The sequence below is a fragment of the Thalia democratica genome, chromosome 5, assembly GCF_965202585.1.
Source record: "Thalia democratica chromosome 5, ktThaDemo2.hap1.1, whole genome shotgun sequence".
Taxonomy (NCBI): domain Eukaryota; kingdom Metazoa; phylum Chordata; class Thaliacea; order Salpida; family Salpidae; genus Thalia; species Thalia democratica.
This window is the reverse complement of record NC_139169.1, coordinates 76869141-76890404: the sequence shown is the minus strand read 5'-3', so window position 1 is coordinate 76890404 and position 21264 is coordinate 76869141. Positions and strand designations below refer to the sequence as shown.

Genomic DNA, 21264 nt, shown 5'->3' with positions numbered 1-21264 from the left:
TAACTTTATTAATGCTTTAGTTAAAATGTATTTAAATGTAAATATTTGTTCTCTAGTGTCTTTTTTACGTTTATATAATAACTTTTTTATAATATTTTTTTTTGCAATAAAACAACATATTTAATAAAAAAAAAACCATTATAAACAGTGGCTTGTGTTAATGAAGTGCTTATAAGTCTCACATTTTAGCTGCTAATTTCGACACATTTTTTTGTTTTATTTTGAAAAAATGTTATTTATGACTGTTTTAACTATAAGCTCATTAAGGTAATTAAGCTGTATAATTACTTTACTTTTTTTTACACAAGTTTTTTTTTGACGTCTGATATTTCTTTCTTTTGTATTTCTTTTTGTATGATACTGTTTTTAATTTAACTAAAAGCTTGCACATATTTATGACATTCAGTTTACTAAATAAACATTTTATTTTTAATTTTTTCAATATCTTTAATACTTTACATTAATTAAAAGCTCAAAATACTTTAAGTCGTAAAAAAATCATATAAAATTAAGCAAAGCTTTTATTTATCGCAATGCTAAAAACTGTCATTAAAAACAACATAAAAAGAACTATATATGAAAATATATTCTAGTTTAACTTTTAAAAAATATTAAAATATCACAACAACATAAGCTTACTAAAGCATATAAGTAATTGCAAAAATACATGATAATATTGTTAAGTATTAAATAAACTATTTATATTACTTAAACGTGAAACTGTTCTTACATTTGCCATTTTTATAAAACGTAAACTATTGTTTTAAGCTATTATTAACAAAAAATAACAAAAGTTTATGCGTTGTTTTGAAATTATAAGCTAATAGTTTTACGATCCAACATGAACGAATCAGTAGTATTACTTTTTATATAAAACAAATAACAAAATACAAACACTTTTTAGAAAAAACTTAACAAAAAAATATTTTTAAAGTTGTAAAAACCTTTAAGTTAATTAAAAACATATGATTTTTAAACTGCTATACTTTTTGCTTAGCGATGAAAATTCTTGAACTAAAGTTTGCAATAAAATACTATTAATTAAACTTTTTTTTGTTGTATAAAAAGTACCTTATAATAATAACTTCCAAATAAGGATCAATATCATTTTTGTAAAAAAAAATGTTGGACCTCTCCTTTAGACATATGTTTTGAAGAGCGTTTGGAAATGTTTAGTTATTTTGGTTTTACTTTGATAGGTTTTAAAAGCAGTATTTTAACTAAATATTAATTGAAATTTATAGGAAAAAAATTAACACTTATTTAACTAGAATAAAAATAGATATAACTAAACCATTTGATTTTACGGTCAACTCAACCCACTATACACATTTTTCAATGTTTTAAAAATTTTAACATTAGTTTATGCATTTGCTTAAAGTTTTTTGTTAAGTATTTTACAATTGAATCAAAACAAATCAGAAATGTTTACGTATATAAATCAAATAATAAAAGTTCAAAACTTCTTAGAATAAAAACCAAATACTTTAAGCTCTGAAAGCGTTGTAGTTACTTAGAAACAATTTTTTTTTATTCTAAAACGCGATAAAAGTTTAATAAAAATTAATAATTCTTTTTTCAAAACTTTTATCACTTAAAATGTACAATTAACTGTTTTGTACTTAAAAGAACCAGTTCAATTACATTAAAAATAAGTGAATTACTTTTTTGAGTTAATTTTTTTTTTTAAACTTTGTTTTGCATGTAATTGAAAGTGTTCACTGGGTTTTTTTAATTTGAATTCTTTCTAGAAAAATATAATGATAACATTGTTTATTTTTACAGTTACAGTTTTTTACAGCAGTTACATTTTCAAGACTATGAATAGAATAAAAATCTTTAAAAATTACGGTATTGATAATGTTTTTAATTATATTAAAGCTTTAGTTAAAGTGTGTTTAAATGTAAATATTTATGCTTTAATATCTTTTTTACGTTTATATTATAACTTTTTCATAATATCTTTTTTGCAATAACATAACATATTTAATTAGAAACAGTAACATTATAAGCAGTGGCTTGTGTTAATGAAGTGCTTATAAGTCTCACATTTTAACTGCTGATTTCGACACATTTTCTTGTTTTATTTTGAAAAAATGTTATTTTATGACTGTTTTAAGCTAAAGCTCATTAAGGTAATTAAGTTGTATAATTACTACACTTTTTTTTTATAATACTTTTTTTTTGCAATAACATAACATATTTAATTAGAAACAGTAACATTATAAACAGTGGCTTGTGTTAATGAAGTGCTTATAAGTCTCACATTTTAACTGCTGATTTCGACACATTTTCTTGTTTTATTTTGAAAAAATGTTATTTTATCACTGTTTCACTTTAAGATCATTAAGGTAATTAAGTTTTATAATTACTTTACACTTTCAATACAAGTTTCTTCTTTTTTTGACGTTTGGTATTTATTTCTTTTGAAGTTATTTTTGTATGATACTGTTTTTAATTTGAATAAACGCTTGCACATATTTGCGACATACAGTTTACTAAGTAAACATTTTATTTTTAGTTTTTTCAATAAGTTCAATACTTTCCATTGAGTTGAAGCTCAAAAAACTTTAAATCATAAAAAAGCAAATACATTTAGTACTAAAGTTTTATTTGAATTAATATTTATCTAAGGTTGCTGTAGATTTTTAGTTAGATAGGTAAATATCAGTATAAATCAAGCTGCCTGCAGTTTTTATAACTTTGTTTTCTATTTAAAACAATTTTTGAACACAAGCACTTGTATTATCACATACTACTATAGATAACAACGTTTGGTTTAATACTTCTTAAAAACTTACAATAACTCAAAAGAATAACATAAATATAGTTTTTTAAAAAGTGAATTTAAGTAAAAACAAAAGTTAATTCCCCTGGACTACTGGGGTCTCTATTTTCATGGGAAACCGCCTCGGCAGTTTCGACAGGAGCCAGATTAGCAGTAGCTTCGGGCCATCTTTATCTTTAGTTGCTACTTCGGTCTGCGACCGAGTGCAAGAGTGTGTAAGAGCTAATACCCTACTCATTTTACTTATAGTTTAAGTTTAAATATAGACTAACAAGTATCTATATGCTTTATTATACAATACAATCAAAGAACGATAATAAAAGTTATTATATAAGAAGGCTTCTGCAGTTCACAATTCTAGTTGAGCTGTAACAAATGGTTGCTCGTACAGTTTACTGGTTCAGAAAGTAGGGACTTATACTTCCTCGTTGACACTGGATGTAGAGCGCGCGAGATAAGAAGATACAATATTTAAATAAAGAAAAAGGAAGATAAGAGTAATAAGTGTATGCCACCGAATGCGTTAACTTATGGGTCGAGTTCAATGTTCAAAATGATCCAAACTGGAAGTTGTTGCTGCTTGTCTGCTGCAGTATGCGAAGGCTTATGAGTATGGCACGTTAACAACTTAAATCAAGTTGTACGCCCCGTCGACGTTGATAAAGTAGGTATACAAAATGTATATATAACAAGATATAAAAACTACGAAGTTATGAAATAAAATACAAAGTAAATGTTTCAGACAAACAAACAAATACTTGAATAAGAATGTTTCACCGGAGTTCATCTAGTTTTTCTAAGATGGCGACTTACACTCAAAGCGCCAAGAGAAGGTTTTCCGAGAGTTCGGCTAGCTTTCCAAAGATGGCGGCTTACGCTTCGGACTGGAAACTGGCGTAGTGATGCTTCTTGTTAACGTCGAAATCCAAATGATCTGCTTTCTCGTTTGCTCTGCTGTTTATATACGTCTTTCTTACATAACAATCGCCTGGTCAAGACATGGTTGCATGATGTAATATGCTGATTAAAGCATAAAACCCGGCGTGATCGGTAGTTAATTCTACATGGCAAAAATGCGTCAACTAGCGGTTGTTATTATTTTTCAAAAAAATGTTTTTAAAAACCAAAGTGTTTTTATCATTTAAAGAATTATTAGTAAAAGAAAAGGATTTAAATATGAAATTACTTATAAACTCGACTTTTGGACTATCGAAGCGAAAATAATAAAACTTTCACATCGATGTCCAACACCCCTACGGCCTTTGATTATAAAAAGTTAAAGTACTTTTTTTTTTAATTTTGGCATACATATATAATTAATTGAATTTTTTTTTATAAAAAGTATCTTATAATAATACACTCCAAACTTTCAAATAAGGACTAATATTATTTTTGTTAAAAAAATGTTGGACTTTCCCTTTAGACATTTGTATTTAACAGTGCTTGACAGTGTTTAGTTAAACGTTATTTTAACTATTTCAAAAAATATATTATTAATCGTTAAAACATAATGGTATATTGTTTACAAACTTTTGTGTTGAAGTTATGTAATTGAAAGCACTGTCTATTCCTAGCTATTTAATTAATTCTATTAAAAAGCTATTCCTAGCAGTAATTATCGTTATAATCCTAAAACAATTGTAATAATCATTGTAATTTATCCATACTTCGTTTGTTCAGTTTTTTTTGGTAAAAAAAGACACTGAGCTGTTGAAACCGCCTAAAAGTCGCCAAATTTTGAGAAATTCTGGTTTAACTCAATAGAACAAAAGGAAGAAATTGACAATAAATTTTATAACAAAAACAGAACATGATGTTTTGGTTTTTTTAACAAACGTTTTTCTTGTGCGGAAACTTCTTTAAATTTTTGAATATAGATAATAGCAGTTACAACTACTGGTTTAAAAAGTTTAACAAACTTAGTTATTTTTATTCGAAACTTAATTTATCCAGTAGTGTGGTTTTTGAAAATAAGTTTCTAAAGTATTATTTTGTAGATAAATATGATGTGTAAAGGAGACATCGAACAGAGTAGCAATATTTTTACTCGTATTTGTATATAAAACTCTGTTGATTAATCCTTTAATTACTTATGAATAAAACTGATCAGTTTTACGATAACAATGTACCAATTTACCGGTTTGGAGTAAGCAAAAAATTAAGTAGAAGTTTAATCAAACAATTTGTTAGTTTTTATATTGTAACCCATATGTTGTAAGCCTTATCCAAAAGTATGTAGAATTTTAAAAAAAGTGGAAGCAAAACCCGAAAACCATATGTTGCTATTGCGAACTTCGCATATTTATTTCGGGTTTTTGTATACAAAACATAAACTAAAAAGTTATTTGCTTCAAATGGTAGTTAGTAAATAAATTAGTACCAAGTTAAACGAATTTAATTCTTAGTATAAACTAAAGACTAAAAAAATTAACAATACTAAGTTATCAATGCCCATAACTATTTATTATGATGTTCTAAGTTTTTTCTTATGTTGCTTTTGCCTTTTGGCTAAGGATCTATGTGGCTACCTTTTATCTGAATAAATGTATTGAAGTTGTTGTAAAAACTTCTAAATTAGTAAATTTTCACTATTTGTTAGGACTAACAAGTATGTGCTTGGCACTTTATAGTATATGCTAGACAAGACTCTAAAAGATATCCGTGGTGTGCGACTCGATAACCGAAAGAGTTTTTCGTGCACCAGGTCCTAGGACCAAATATTTTAAGCGTTTTATATTGTTTAATGTACAATAGCATTATAATCTTTTGCAGTGTTCATTACCTTTTATTGCTTTTATATTCTTTACACTTAAGTTCATTCGGAGAAACAAGATTTTGAGACTGTATCTAGTTTAAAATCTAATAATAATTTTTAGATTTCTACTGTCCATCTCTTTAATACCTTGGTTTTTCACGTGACTACATGTCGTTCAATTTTGTTTCTTTTTCTTATTTTCAAATGAGCGCAAAAACCGTAAAAATTTAGTCAAATACTTTTTTTATTGTAGTGTATTTTACTAGTTTTTTTGTTATTTAAATACAAGCTTGTAGTAATACTGTAGCTTCTCTAGTAGTAAAACTCTAATGAAAAAGTTAAAAACTATATCGGATTTTGTAACAAACGAAAAATTTTCAACGTCTTGTCTTTTGATTATTTTCCATTTATTTTTTTTTATCTTTTCTAACAAAAAAATTGTAAGCATTTTTTTACACATTTCCTTTTTAAATACAAGGTTTAAAGAATTTTTCACATTTAGCATATCTTTAAATATAAATTCGTCAATAATTTTTCCACTATGATATAAAGTTTATTTTGTGTAAAATGAACAACTAAGCATAAAATGTTCCAAAGTATTTCTTTTTTTAATTATTAATTTTCTTAAGATCTCTTCTCAATCGTTTTTGCATATAACCTATCTGGTGAAACCGATTTTTCAACCGATTATATTCGACATACGCACGGAAAAATCTAATCAACTTTCATTCTATCACAACACCGTTTGTTAGATTTTTAAAGTTTTGTTTTAGCTGGACCGTTTAGTATTAGAATAACCAACAGTTTTTTTTTGTGTTACTGCAAGGAACTAAACTATTTGGTTTTTACTCATAAGACTAGTATAAACTGCTTACACTGTAAGTGGTTGGTTTCAATGTTTACTTCTACCTTAATTAAATAAACCTGATTTTGGTCTTATCTTCTTAAAATAAATTTATCATTTAAAGTGGCCTTTGACTTTTAAACTTTTTTACGGTATTCTAATTTTCTTCCAAGTTTTTAAATATACAACTTTTTTTTGTATTTTTTTAGTAAAATTTCAAAATTGTATCTATAGCTTAAAGCTACTTAAACACAAATAATTCTGACTAATAAATACACTTTTCCGTATACAACTTTTCCAATTGTCTCTTATCTTATTGAAATTTCATGAATAACATGTAAAAACAAAATTCTAGATTTTTTTTTCAAAACAATTAAATACCAGGTTAATTGGCCACCCTAGCATTTTTATCAATATTCAAAATTGACAGTTTACTATTATCGATTATGTTTACGTGATTTGTTGCAAAAATAACAAGTGGCTTATATTTCTACAAAAATGCATATGCCTAAGCGTTGTGACTTACCAGCTTTTGTAGTTTACTTAATTCTTATCAACGAAAACATCAGCTAAGGTCCGAAACCGAGACTTTCATACGCCGTTTGACAAGCTCAAGTTTGATTATATCCTCATCAGACCACAAGTCTTCGGTGGACCGAGACCTAATTAGGACGAAACCTTTTTCAGTCTACCAAAGGTCTTATGATCGAAGTGGTATTATCTAACCTTATGCTGACTTAACTTTAAGAACAAACTATTTGCATAATTTATTCGAGTAAAACTATAAAAATAAACTCAAAAACATCGTATCTTAATCTCTACGTCGTTAGAAACTAATGCTTAAAATTTCAAGTTGTGATGACCCAGAGTAAATGAGAACCATCTTTTTAAGAAGCTAATTTCTTCGATTCTTATCTACCACCTTGATCTTATTAACTATATTATCATAACATTTTTCTCAAATTAATTTTTTTTTAGATTTGATTCCTTAATATCTTTTAAATGGTATACTATCAAAATCCACCCAAATTTTTTTATATATATTCCTTGCATTTTTTTACTTATATTTATCACTATCACCCCTAACCCTCGATCGGTAAGCGGTTCTTGAATTTGACTGGGTGGATTTTGAACGTGTCCCTTTTTAGATGGTTTGTATTGTCACCTGTATTAACAGATAAAATTCGCAAAACCAAAATAGCAGATGTTAAAAATTTTTTGAAAACTTTAGCTCCATTGTTTTTTGTAATTTGAAACACCGTAAAACACGTAGTCATTAACCACCTTAACATTTTTTAAGCATTATAACCCTTGGACACTTTTAAGACACATTTTTTTCTTATTGAAGTACATGTAAACAATTATAACTAATTGTAAAATTTTCTTAAATATTTGTTCATTATTAAGGAACTTATTTTCTATGTGTGTTCTCCGTGCAACATAAAATTATATTTACTTAAAAATTTATTTTTAAGCTCTGTTTAGTTTACTTCAAACTTTGTTGTTACAAATTTATCAAAACTATATGCACACATTAAATATTTGTAAATAAAAAATTCTAAATTTTAACCAAATAAAATTTCTCAAGACACACCGACTGCAGACTATATATGCTATAACTAATGTATGCAACTAGTTATAACTTAAAACAAATTCGAGAAAACAAGTATTTAAAAATCAAAACAAAATAGAGAAACAAGTATTTATTAATACAAAACAAAATAGAAGCAATGTGAAAACGTTATCAGCAGCACCAAAGTAATAAGGTGTTGGTTCATAAAAACAACCATGCTATAAAAAAAAAGTATATATATATATAATCTTAAAGCTAAATTATATATTTATTTAAATTGCTTCTATGCAGCACGTCAGCTGTAGTATGTACAAAAAGGACCATTTTTCCTTATTCACCGTTTGTTTTAGTGGCCCCAGGTCCTACCGTAGTCCGTGGCCCAGTGCTTCTGCTGTGATGAAAAAATGTGATCAATTGATATAATTTAGTCTTATATCTAAACAACTTAATTCATTTAAATATTTTTTACTTTTGCAATGAATTTACATTTGCTATTTACTTTTAACTTGCAATCATTTTCAAATATTGTTTAGATTTAAAAGCTCAACTTTATTTTAGATCAAAACTTCTGTGCATATAAAATACAAACATAAAAAACTAACATCGCCATCCGGCTTGTTGAATCCACCAGAATAATTTCCCGGTCCTCCGTTGCTCATTGGTGGGTCTGAAAAATAAAAACTTGATTATATGAGATTCAGCCAATCATAGCTCATATTTATACTCTACCCAAACAAGTGTTTTTACAAAATTTCATGAAAATACTTGTTCCAGTATTCGTGCTGGGAAAAATGTTGATTCATAAAAAATCTAAAATAGAAATAAAATACTTCAATTAATGTTAAAATATAAAACTGTTTATTTAATAAACACGCATATTTGCAGCAAACTGCATATTCCCCTGTTTGTTGAAATAAAATTAAAACAATTATTAATTTAAATACCCACCATTTCAAGCAAACTCCATATTCTCACCAAGTAATATATAAATAAGTAAAAAACCTGGTTGTTAAAAATAAACAAAGAAAAACCCACCGTTGCTACCCATGTTGCCAGGGAACTGCATGCTCCCGCCCCCCTGACCGTTGAACCTCGAGTTCATCCAGTGGCTCGTCCCGTTGTCCGGCTCGTCCATGAACTTCTGCTGGGGCCCGGCGAACCTCTCCGCGACCTGCCGCTGCCCGCCGAAGTAGCCTCCCATGGGGTGGTTGTCGTCGTAACCGTGCGGCTGGTTGTCGTGGAAGTTGGAGGGTTGGTTTCCATAGAAACCGTGGTTGTTGGGCGGCCGGTTGAAGTCGGTCATGTCCCGACCCGATGGTTGCTGAGGGCGGTCCTGATGAGGGTTTAAGGTAAGTTTATTTTTTAAACACTTGACCAAAATATTATCATGCCAACTTTAGTACACATCATGATTTAAACTCGGACAAACATACTAAAGTACTTTTTTATAAATAAAATAATAAATATTTTTAAACTCTTTTTTTTCTTTTAAAAACTGATAACTTAATTTTGTATTTATGTATTATTAATTTAATGAACTCTTCTAAAAAAAGATCTTAAAATAATAAAGCTAAAAAACAATCACCATAGAATGACTGTAACTTCTCATGTTTCCGTCGCCGCCGCCGAACATCTGCTGCTCGTTGCTGGGCATCAGGTTCTTCTGCCACAGCGCCGTTCCGTTCTGGTTCATCGCGTCCACCCCCTGACCGCCCTGGTTGCCGTGACCGCCCCAGTTGCCGGGCTGGCCGACCGGTTGCTGCGGGAACGAGGGGCTGGAGGAGGGGATGGGCTGGTGGAAGCGCTGCTGCTGCTGCTGCTGCTGCTGGGGGAACTGCATGAAGTTGGAGCCCTTGCTGCCCATCATGGAGCTCATCCCCCCCTGCTGCTGCTGCTGCGCGTTCATCTTGCTCTTAATGTCTGTCATCAGCTCGCTCGTCTGTTTGCGAAAAAAATAAATTAGAAGATTTTTGGTTTTAAAACAGAAACAGCAAAAAAAGGAAGCAATTGTCAGTACGCTTGTCTGTTTAAAATGATTGATAAAAATATTACCGAGACGGTCTCGAATATTTTGTAATACAGTGCCAGATTGCAAAACAAGCTTTCAAGTCACAATTTAACAACGTAATTTTTTAATTCAGTTTTATTAGTTTTTAGATTTTCTAATGAAAATCAAAAGTTACCTGGTTCATGTACGAAGGCATCATGCCGGATATGAACGAGTTCATCCGCGGACCGACCGCCGAGCTGTCCATGGACTTCATGGAGGTCGAGCCCATGCTGCTCACCGACGGCTGGCCGAAACCCAGCCCGCTGAACCCGGCGTTGATGCCCTGGAAGGACGAGGTGTTGGTGTTGTTTTGGGGCCAGTCCCTCAACTGAGAGGGCTTGCTCTGCATGAAGCTGGAGTTGAAGCCGATGTCCTGGTTGCGGTGGGGCTGGAGGAAGCTGTACTGGCCCCCGCGGGAAATGTCGCCCACCGGCGGCTGCGCCTGCGGGTCGTCCATGGCGACGGAGGTGGCGGCGGGTCGCTGGGGCGGGTCTTGCTGGGGGAATCCCTGTGTAAAACAGATGCAATATGAATTAGGAAGCAATGGCAAAAAAACTTCATTTCGTATTAAAAATTACTTACTGTGGGTAAAAAATAATATTTAAAAATATATATTAATTAATCTTTTTATTCCACCTATTTGACTTAGACAGGTAACAATCAGCAGCCATCTTACATACTAAATATTTATAAGAGTCAGGTGACTATAAAGAAGTGGTTAATTGATAACACCACAAAAATGATTTATTTTTGACCTGAAAAATTTAAACAACCATACTTGAAATAAAGATTTTTTTAAATTTTTTGCTCATTATTTTGAACCGATCATCATTAAATGAGTGTAAAGCCAACTAACGAAACGGTTGATTTCGCTCATCCTGGAGCTGAGGTTGGTCATCAAGTTGCTGGAACTCCACATTTTGGCAGTGCTCTGTTGTTGGGCGGAGTCCTGCAGCATGTTCTGGGGGTTTCTGATGATCTGCTGGGAGGGGGCGTTCTCGGCGGAGGACATTATGGAGGATGACGTGGATTTGCCTTTCCTTCCCTGGAATTTTTTTAATTGTTGAAATATAACCAAAATATACTTGAAATTTTGCATAACCAAATTCAGTTGGAGTAGGAAAACTTTAAATCAAGTAAAACATTTTGAATATTGTGAATTTTATTATTTTTAGTTACAAGTTTAGTGTACTGAAATATTATAAAAATTTTAAGTAGATTTATAATAAAGTTTAATTCAAACTAACGCTTCCAATCGGCTTGGGGTTCTTGCGCTGCAAGTCGGCCACTTGGCTCGCTTCGTTGGCCATACTCGACTCGTGAATCGAGCTCTTCGGCTTGGAATCACCTACAGCTCCAAGGTAGAACCCGGGAAACTGCGAGTGTTTAGGGGTCAGCATCTCGGGAAGATCGTTGCCAGGCATCATGGGGTTCTTGGGTAGTACAAACGGGCTCTCTTTGGGTTGCTGAGCCACCGAGTTCACCATTCCGCTGCCGGTTTGCGAGCTGAACGCCGAGCTGTACTCAAGCTGCCTGCCTTCCGCGGGCAAGCTCATCGGCATGGCAACGCCGCTGGTCGCCGCGGGCTTGTTGGCGGGGGCCGGCGACAGAGCGAAGGGGCCCTGCAGCTTGCTGGCTGCTTCCGGTAACTGTTGGGGCTTCGCGCTGGGCCTGGTCACGGCGGGGTTGAATGCAAGAGGGGCCGCGGGTTCAGGTTTGGGCGCCTCATTGGCAACGGGCTCGACCTTCTTGGCGGGAGTCATGGCAACGGGTTGCTTGACGCTACCAGCTTGTGGGGTCTTCGCTTCGACCTTCTTTTTTTCAGCTTCCTTCTTCACGTCGGCCTTCTTCGGCTCCTCTTCCTTCTGCGCCGCTTGAGGTTTGGGCTGCGCCTTCACCGGCGTCTTGGCGACTTGGGTGGGCGACTTCTTCGGCTGCTCCGCGGATTTCAGCGCCTTCGCAGCGGGCTTGGAAGCGGAAGGTGGTGAGATTGAAGTTGGCTGCTTCGGTGCTTCGACCGGTTTTGCTGCTGTTTGAAAAAATATAATTAATAACTTTATTTGTATTACAGATTAGTAAACATTTGAAATAACGAAAATACTTAAAACTACCGATTTAATTATTTTATAACTGTATAAACCATTAATTAATGAATCTCTTTAACTAATATTAGAAAACTTAAAACCTGTATTAAACATAAACAAACGCATTTTACTAAACTTGGAATATTTATAATAAACATTTAAATCATTAACACTAAAAAACACAACTTATTACTAACGGGGAGGGCTCACAACAGCTAACTATTTATTAATTATATTAACTATTAATTTAGGAATATCTATAAATCCAAAAACACACTCATCATATTCCAACGTGTGCCTTATTTTGAAATGTTTATAATAATTATTTAAATCATTAACACTAAAAAACACAACTTATTACTAACGAGGAGGGCTCTCAACTGCGAGTTTCTGCAGCGACGAAACCACGGCCTTGACCGAGGCAATCTCGTTTTCGATGGCCTTGTCCGTTTCGTTCACCGTTTTCACATCAGCAACCTTCTTCAGCTCGGCCGAGGAGGATGCCGGCTTGCTCTTGACGGCGGTCGACTTGGGTCTCGCGGGGCCGTCCGACAGGAGAGGGGAAGTTTTTGCTGCGACGAAAATGATATTTAATAACCATTTGATGAAGTGTGCATAAATATTTACTTTTATCTTTATATATTTTACAGTAACAGTTTGAGTTTGCTTAAACAAATCCAAACATTAACATTCAGCTACTGAGAATTTAAACAATGTGATATTTTTATAACTAATGTTTATTATACAACATAAGACGTTTACAAGATGTATGCATAAAGCAAGTGCTTTTGGCAAACTTTCTTCAGGTTTTCAAAATTTCCTCCCAAGTTTTTCAAAGTACACATTTCTGGGTCTTTATTTTAGTTAGTGAAATAGTTACAAATCAAACTCACGGATGGGAAGGTCGTATTTGATGGAGCTGTTGGTGTACACCACCGAAGTCGTTGGAGGTCTTTCAACTTTCTGCTGAGCCGAAGTTCTGTTTTCGGGCACTTCCACCGTTCTTTCCCACGGCGCGTTCTGGATGGGCTGCAATGGAAATTTGTTTAAAATAATAATTATTGAGTTGTTTTCTCTGCAGATTTTTTTGAGGTTGTATTTTTAACAAAAATTTAAAATTTTTTAAAGTTGTATACTATCCAAATTATCTTAATTACTTCACCGTCAACACACTTTTACAACTGATAAGATAAAACTGTTTTGGGAACGATTCAATAATACTCAAAAATTTAACTACAAATTCAACTTCAACTAACAGCAGGCTTCCAGGTGCAAACGACATAACAAACATGTGCTACAATAATATTATACTAATAAATAATAACTAATATTGCTAATATTTACTAACGGCGCGACAAACAAATAGAAAAACAAATAAAACAAGTGATTTTATGAGAAAATATTTCATACTAACATACATATAACTGTACTATTTTTGTAACTGTTTTAAGAATGTTGGGAATAACATTCAAAAATTTTACTACAAATTTAACTAACAGCGGGCTTGGGAACAATATCTATTTTTCCTGGCGCAAATGATATAACAAATGTGTTTTACAAAAAAATTACTAATGTTTACTAACAGCGGGCTTGGGAAAAGTCTTCCAGGCGGGTTTGGACGGCGGTGGCGCCGCCTTCACCTTCCAGCTCCTGCCGCTGCTTCCCGCGCCGCTCGCCCCGTTCTGTGACGTCACGCTGCTGCTGGCGGGCCTGTGTGACGTCACTGAGGTCCTCAAATCGTTCTTCATGGAGTCGATGAGCTGGTTTATGTCCTGGTCCATGTTGACGCCGTCCATGGAGATTATCTTGCTGACCAGGCGCTGCGCGTAAGCTTGGGCTTCCGGGGTGCCTCTGCGAGAAATTTACGAATTTATTTATTACAACTTTATTGTAATTGATTGTAGAAATGTATGTTTTGTTTTTTTTTTTCTTTATTAAACAATTTAATATATTTTTTTTTTACTATTTTTATTTATCTAAGCTTCCTGGGTGCCTCAGTTTGGAGTTAATGCACTTAAATTTACTTATATAACTTTTTACCGACTATTTTCTACAAATATTGTGTAAATAAAAATGTTTTACGAAAATTGTGTGCAAGCAACAAACTTGATGGTGACGGTCCTCTCGGAGCTTCCCTTCTTCTGCTTGTCGATGTCGATGTGCGCGCCCGTCGCCTCCCGGATCCTGTTGATGTTGCACCCGGCCCTGCCGATCAGCCGCGAGCAGAACCTCGACTGCACCGTGATCTTGATGGACTTGTCGCTCGACCGCGCCGGCCTGCTGTTCGACACCGACTTCCACTCCTCCTGCCGATCCGACCTCTTCACGGGGCTCTTCGTCGGCCTGCGTGAGTATTTTGTTGATTGTTTATTTTGTTGATTACTTATTTTGTTAATTATTTATTTTGTTGATTGTTTATTTTGTATATATTGTTTATCAAATAAAGGTTAATTTTTTTAATATTTGTTTATTATCTATTGAAGTAATTAGCTTAAATGTGGTGCAAATCTTTTCTTCAGATATTTTAAAAGAAATATACGATACACAACATCAAGTAATTGTAATCATTTTATTTTATTCCTTTAAAAGGGGGCGTTTTGAAAAAATTTTGGAAACCCTGGGATACATCTTGTACACAGCAAAAATTTTACTTAAAAACTCATGACCACCGCTATAAATAACTCGGCAAATTAACATGTTTTTTATTCATTCAATACTATTTATAACTGTTAAATTCTACGTATAAAAAGTGCTTCCAATTCAAATAATTAAATTTTCTAAACTTTTTTTGAAGTTAAAGAAGATCAAAAAAAATTCGACACTATGTAACAGATTAATTTTCGAATCCAAAAAGATGTCGTTTTTTATTTGAAACACTGAAACTTTCAAAATTTTTTAATTCTTTAAAAACTTACATATGGTCAGCATATGCTTTTACATTAAATAAGTAATATTTTGACTCAATTAATTAAATTCTGAAGCATCGTATTGAATTTTAGTTATTTTTAAACTGCAAGAACAAAAATTAAATTGATTTTAAACTGAGCTATTGAGGCTTAAAAAGCATATTAAATAAATACACACCTAAATTGTACTATTTTGACATGTGATGTTGACTTAGTTGAGAGGAAAATTTCTAAACCGCAGTTTAAAATAACAAAACATCTTTTTTATAACTAAGCAAACTTTTTGTGTTTGTTTTTATTACTAACACATATTTTAAAAAACGTGTTAGCATATCTAATTTACATTAACAATTTTTTACTGAAAGCTTCACTTAAATAAACTCAATTCAAACAACAAATACTTTTTTTTTAAGATGTCAAATGTTCTATCAAGTTAAATTTTAATTAGGTCAAATTTGCTTGAGCAGATATTATGTTATACTTGGATTTAGTGGTACATGGTATAAGATTTTTGTATAAAAGTTACAAGGCGTCAAGCTACAATCACAACCTTACAAATAATTTTTTTCATTACTAAATATAAATTAAGCTTTGTCCAGTTTATGAATTTCTTTTTACTACTATTTCAACATGAAATACTAACTTTACAGTTATGAGCTGAATATACATTCACATTTAGATTTTTTTATCAGATACTTGAACATAAAAGCGTGGTAATTCATTTGAATATATTCACTCGAATGTACTAACTAACTTTAATCAGGCCACTTCAAAAATGATTATTTTTCAAAATTCAAAGCTTCACACTCAGGAATTTATTACCTGCTAAACTTGGTCGGAACGATGACTTTCGTTTTTACGGAACTTTTAGGTCTGGCAGCTTGAGCGGCGTCGTTACCAGATCCGTTGCCGGCGGGTTTTTCATCTGCTGGCCGTGTCCTGTTTAATAAACGTGTTAATATTATGTTATCCTACGTCCTGTTTATTAATTTTTGTCAATAAAAAGTGTGATAATAAAATTTCATTACAATCTTGTAGTTAAAAATGTTTGTACTGATCAAGTACACTTGTCTAACGACCTGTAGTGACAATTAGAATCATTTCTATTACACTTAAAAATCTTTATTATTTATCAAGCACACTTTTTTTCGACCTATACATTATATTTTTCGTCATGAATGTTTTTTTTTTTACTAATCAACAAACTCACTCGGAATATTTCGGATTTTTAGGCATAAATTTGCTTCCGACGTCCACGACGATTTCCTCCTTCGCTTTCGGCTGCTGCTTCACCTTCTGCATCGCCTTCTTGAACGCTTCTTTGGCGGGCTTCCTCTCCTCCTTGGCGGCCTCGCCCTTCTTCTTGGAAGAGCTCTGGTCCGAACCCTCGCTCTTGGCGGGAACGACCGGCTTTTCGGCGGGAGCTTTCTCCTCCTTCTTCTCCGAAGCGGGGGTTTTTTCGGGGGCCTTCTTCTCCGGCTCGCTCCTCTTCTCCTCCCGCTTCAGCTTCTGCTCCTCTTCCTCTTTCTGCGCCTGCTGTGCGGCCTCCTGGTTCTGCTTCTGCAGCAGCTTCTTCTGCTTCTTCTTCTCGCGCTTCCTCTGCTGCCGCGCCTTCTTGTTCTCCTCCTTCGCCTGGATTTTTTACATCAAATAAAAGTTGTGTTTTTATGCAGAGAAAAAAATTAATTTATTTTTTGCTTCAATTTCATTTTTGCTTTTATACACTTGTTATCATAAAAATTATCCAGAATACGTAATAAACTAAAAAATTAACAAAACTTTATTTCAACTGTTTTCTTATGAGCATGTTAAATAAAAATAATTTAAATAAAAAAACAATAAAATATTTAATTCACAAAAAAACTAATATTTGAAATTTTCAAACGCAAACTTCACCTTGTCAGCGTCCATTTCCCTTATGAGCATGTTGGCCTGCGCCAGCGCTTCCCTTTCCTTCTTGTCCTTGGACTCCTTGATGTACGACTTGCACTGGTTCATCCGCGCAAGCAGGTCCGCGTCGGTGAGGCCCTTGATGACGCGGTCGCACTCGGGTTCCGAGGGGAACTGAGTCACCTTCTTGACGAGCAGTTGGACCACCTGGAAGAATAGTACGTTTATTAACTTCAGCTTTGTAGCACAGTTGTGTTAATATTTATTTTATACTTTGTTCTAATTAGAACTGGACTAACTGCATGGGTAACTAAAGTTGTAACTTGCAAGTACTTGTGTCAAGTTTAAACTTGTGTTATGAGATTTATTAATTTTTTGATCCTTTTAATTAGACACTTTTGACATCAAGAGCTATGCTACTTGGCGGTTTAAATAAAATCATTGGTCTTATTTTTTGTCAACCAAAAAAGTTTAATGAAAGCAAGCTTTCACGCTTTTTATACTTGAAGCAGGGACTATCTTTACATTTTGACGACTTATATCATGGCTAATAAAATTAACTTATTGGTGTAATTGTACAAACTATTTTTGATTTTCAGTCTTGCCTTTTGTACAGCTTAAATGTATAAACCTTTATATGTTGAAACTTTACGGAAACTATTAACTTCAAAAAAGAATTATTCAAAAACTGTAACAATTTATAAGAATATATTGGTCGGAAATTTTTGATATGAACAATCATAGCGAAATGGTAAGCAGAATACAAGTGATTTCAAGACAGATATGAAAATGTTCAAGTGTTCGAAAGTTCCAAGTGTTTGCACTCGGCTGGCCGTTTAACAAGTCACGTGATCAAAACTGGCTTTAAAAGTCACGTGACAACACTCGAGTGCTCGCTTCAATACACAAAAGCGTTTACACGAGTTTTTTTTCTTTTGTGTTTGTTATTTTTGAAATTTTTTTTTTAAATTCAACTTGGCCTTACTTCAAAAAACGAAATTCAACTGTTAAAGAGCCAACAGCGCAAATTATACACATTTTGATTTTTTGTTTACAGGTTTAACATTGGGCACAGTTTTTTCATTCAATTCTTATTTATAGTCACACATCTATACTAGAAAAAAACAGGTTTTGTTTACTGCTTATGTTGTTTAAATTTGAATGCAAACTTAACCAGAGCGAATATCGATTGTCTGCCTTGAGTATTTCTTGTTTTGAACCGACGCGTTTTGAAACGTGTTCACACAAATCAATAAATGCTTACAAACACTCGCACTTATACGTCAAATATAAATTCATAATGGCATCAACTATAAAAATATACAGCGTTGGTGTTCACGAAATTTTTCGGCATTGATTACCAACACATGTTAAGAAGCTTTTTGAAAGTTAGTTTAATTCAAATTTAAAGAAACAACAATGTTTTAAAATTAGATATTTATTACGTTTATTTAACTCTTAAGTATGTATATTTTTACTTTTTTAAATAAATTTTAACAAATGTCCCTTCTTGGATGTAGCCATAAAACAGGTTGACACAATTATTTTGAAATTCTTTATTAGCAAACTTGAACATGTTTTTTTAATCAAACATTAAAAAAGTTTATATTTTTTTAAACAAAATCAAACAAATTTAAACGTGTCCTTTCTTGAATGCGACCATCAGATGTATTAGTAAAACAAAATTAAATAAATAATTAATCATATAAAAGTTCTAATCGTTATTTTGTCACAATTAATTTTATCTTACTTGAACGTGTCCCTTCTTGAAGGCGGCCATCAGCGGCGTGACGTTCCTGTTGTCGGCGGCGTTGCAGTCGGCCTTCTGCTCCATCAGCAGCTTCACCACCTCGTGGTGGCCCCCGTTGCACGCCAGCCACAGCGACGTGTTCCCCTTCTTGTTCTTCACTTCCACCGACGCCCCTCTGACGTTTTTGACGTTTTTTAAACTACATACGCGCATACGTACAAAGGTGTATTTGTTATTATACTTATTCAATTATTTTTTGAAAAATACCTTCAACTGTTAGTATTGAAAAAAAAAAAGAGTTATATTTTGCTTGTAAATTTTAGCATAGGCTTTGTTATTTCTACAATTTTTTTTAAATATAAACATGCATTTTATAACTACATTATAATTCTAGTATTTCAAAAAAGCAATAAAACAAAATTGTGACAACAAAAACATTTAATTTCCACCAACCGGTTGAGTATGAGCTCGCAGAACCTCAGGTGTCCCTTGTCGGCGGCTATGGTCAGCGCGGTGTCGCGCGACGAAGGTACCGGGCTCGCGTTGGGGTCCGCCCCCTTGTCGAGAAGGACCTTTCCAACCTCGGCGTACCCTCCGCTCGCCGCCTCCATCAGCGGAGTGAGACCCGTCTTGGCTCTGTGTTCAACATTGGCCCTCCTGTCCACCAAAAGGCTCACCACTTCGTGGCGCCCTTGGAAGCAGGCCAAAGTGAGGGCAGTATTCCTGTTGGTCTCGATCTGCGCGTTGATGTCGGCGCCGCTGTTCAGAAGGAGCTCGACGGCCTGCGTGTGGCCGTTCATGGCGGCCAGCATCAGCGGGGAGATGCCCAGCTTGCTGCCCGTCCTGTGCAGGGAGAAACAGTTTCAATAGATGTTATATATTTAGTTGGAAGCTAAATTAAATTGATTGAGTTTATAATGTACAAGTATAAATAAGTCATAGTTTAAATGAATTCCATTTAAAATGTTTTTAGGAAAAACTAAGAACCAATTATGCATTAAGTAAATATTTAATTACTAATATCTAGTAAACTGCATTAAATTATATTAGGTCAAAATTCTATTATTATGCACTATTCAGTCAAGTAAAATATTTGTTAATAATACAAACCTGGAGTTGATTTCAGCGCCTCCTTGCAACAGCATGCTGATGATGTTAGTGTATCCGCCAGAGGCAGCCAATGAGAGCGGAGTGTAATCTGAAACGTTCCTGTGCTCCTTGTTGGCTCCGTTCTTCAACAACGTTTGTACCACGTCCTGTGACAATTTGTTTATGGAATTAAAATTATTTCACTTTTGTTGTTACCCATAATGGGTTTTTATGACTATTTTTTCTAAGTGTGAAATTAAATACCAAAAATCTAGATTGTTCTTAAATGACATAGCTAAGACCAACTTTGTAACTTAAAATTTAAATGTTTTTAATTTCTTTTAAAATCTATTATACAGTATTGAAAAAATCAAACATACCACACGGCCACCGGAACAGGCCAGGGACAAAGGTGTGTCCTTGGTCCGGTCGCTCTGAGCCTCCAAATCGGCCTTTTTCTCGGCCAAGACTTTCACAACTCCGGCGTGGCCCGCAGTCGAGGCCAGAATGAGTGGGGTGAAGCCTGTTGAATGATTGAAGTTTAATAAAATTAATTAGATTTCAAGAAAAGAAGCAAGTTGTGTTAATATATAAAACTTTTGAAGTTTACATTCAAATAATACTATATGAGAGTCATTTATTTGTTTTATAATATACTGCAAAGTTCTTATAACTTAAATAATAAGTAATAAAGGTATTTTATAGTAATAATAAATTTTAGAGTATACTGTAATATACTTTTTCACTTTTTTATCAACTAATTAAGTACTTGAAAATAAAAAACAACAATTCACCTTTCTTGTCCCTGTGTTCGATGTTGGCACCCTTGCTGATCAACAACTTGACAAGTTCTTCGTGACCTCCCGCGCATGCCAGCGTCAACGGCGTGTCCTGATTGGCCTCAGTGCATGCTTCCAAATCTGGCAACCTGTACATAAAATGTAATATTATAAAACAATGTTTCACTCAATAATTTCAGTTATTATCAATTTATCATTACCAGATTTAAATTCGTTTATTAATTCTTTAAAAACTAATATAAATGTGTTTATTATAACTATTATTGCTATCAGACATTTTGATTTATTTATCAGTTCTTAATATCGATATGTACAAATACACTAATTACAAATAAACATAATAAAACGAGCGACCCGTACTAAAAATTTTACTTACAATTCGTTACGAAACAATATTTAACTTATATTTTAAATTTTCATTTGTTAGCAAATTTTAATTAAATTGAATAAATTACCTGTACCCCTGCACGGATCTCTGATCTGATTGGCTCATCTGGTTGTCCTGGCCTTGATCCGCATCACTGCTGCTCACTTCGGCTGTTAATAATTTTATTTGTTTTATAAAATTATATGAATAGTATTGTTAATTTAACTATTAATTCTATTATTATAAAATTCCATAACTTGTTTTTGTGTACTTTTGGAAAAATTGGTGGTAACATATTATGATTGTTAAAACTTGAAAAATTTTGAAGGTACTTAAATTTTGTTTAAGTAAAATGACTAATTGGTTAA

General features: G+C 33.1%; 1 protein-coding gene across 7 annotated transcripts in view; it reads right to left on the bottom strand.

Annotated features, from left to right (window-relative positions):
• Positions 1-8075: 8075 nt before the first annotated feature.
• LOC145835495 (ankyrin repeat domain-containing protein 17-like) overlaps positions 8076-21264 on the bottom strand; it is a 28285-nt gene continuing 15096 nt past the window's right edge. For 6 of the 7 annotated variants that reach the window (XM_082943120.1, XM_082943122.1, XM_082943124.1 and 3 more), the window contains 20 exons: positions 20985-21066; positions 20524-20657; positions 20110-20252; positions 19751-19896; positions 19094-19483; positions 18641-18815; positions 16897-17097; positions 16211-16632; positions 15823-15939; positions 14201-14437; positions 13678-13945; positions 12988-13123; positions 12460-12666; positions 11258-12039; positions 10867-11055; positions 10144-10518; positions 9546-9899; positions 8996-9293; positions 8563-8627; positions 8076-8351 (listed from right to left, as the gene is read on the bottom strand). In XM_082943120.1, the coding sequence (XP_082799246.1) occupies positions 8307-8351; positions 8563-8627; positions 8996-9293; positions 9546-9899; positions 10144-10518; positions 10867-11055; positions 11258-12039; positions 12460-12666; positions 12988-13123; positions 13678-13945; positions 14201-14437; positions 15823-15939; positions 16211-16632; positions 16897-17097; positions 18641-18815; positions 19094-19483; positions 19751-19896; positions 20110-20252; positions 20524-20657; positions 20985-21066 (4766 nt within the window). In that variant the 3' untranslated portion in view covers positions 8076-8306. The remainder of the gene's footprint in view (positions 8352-8562; positions 8628-8995; positions 9294-9545; positions 9900-10143; positions 10519-10866; positions 11056-11257; positions 12040-12459; positions 12667-12987; positions 13124-13677; positions 13946-14200; positions 14438-15822; positions 15940-16210; positions 16633-16896; positions 17098-18640; positions 18816-19093; positions 19484-19750; positions 19897-20109; positions 20253-20523; positions 20658-20984; positions 21067-21264) is intronic. The other variant, XM_082943123.1, reaches the window with a different exon arrangement.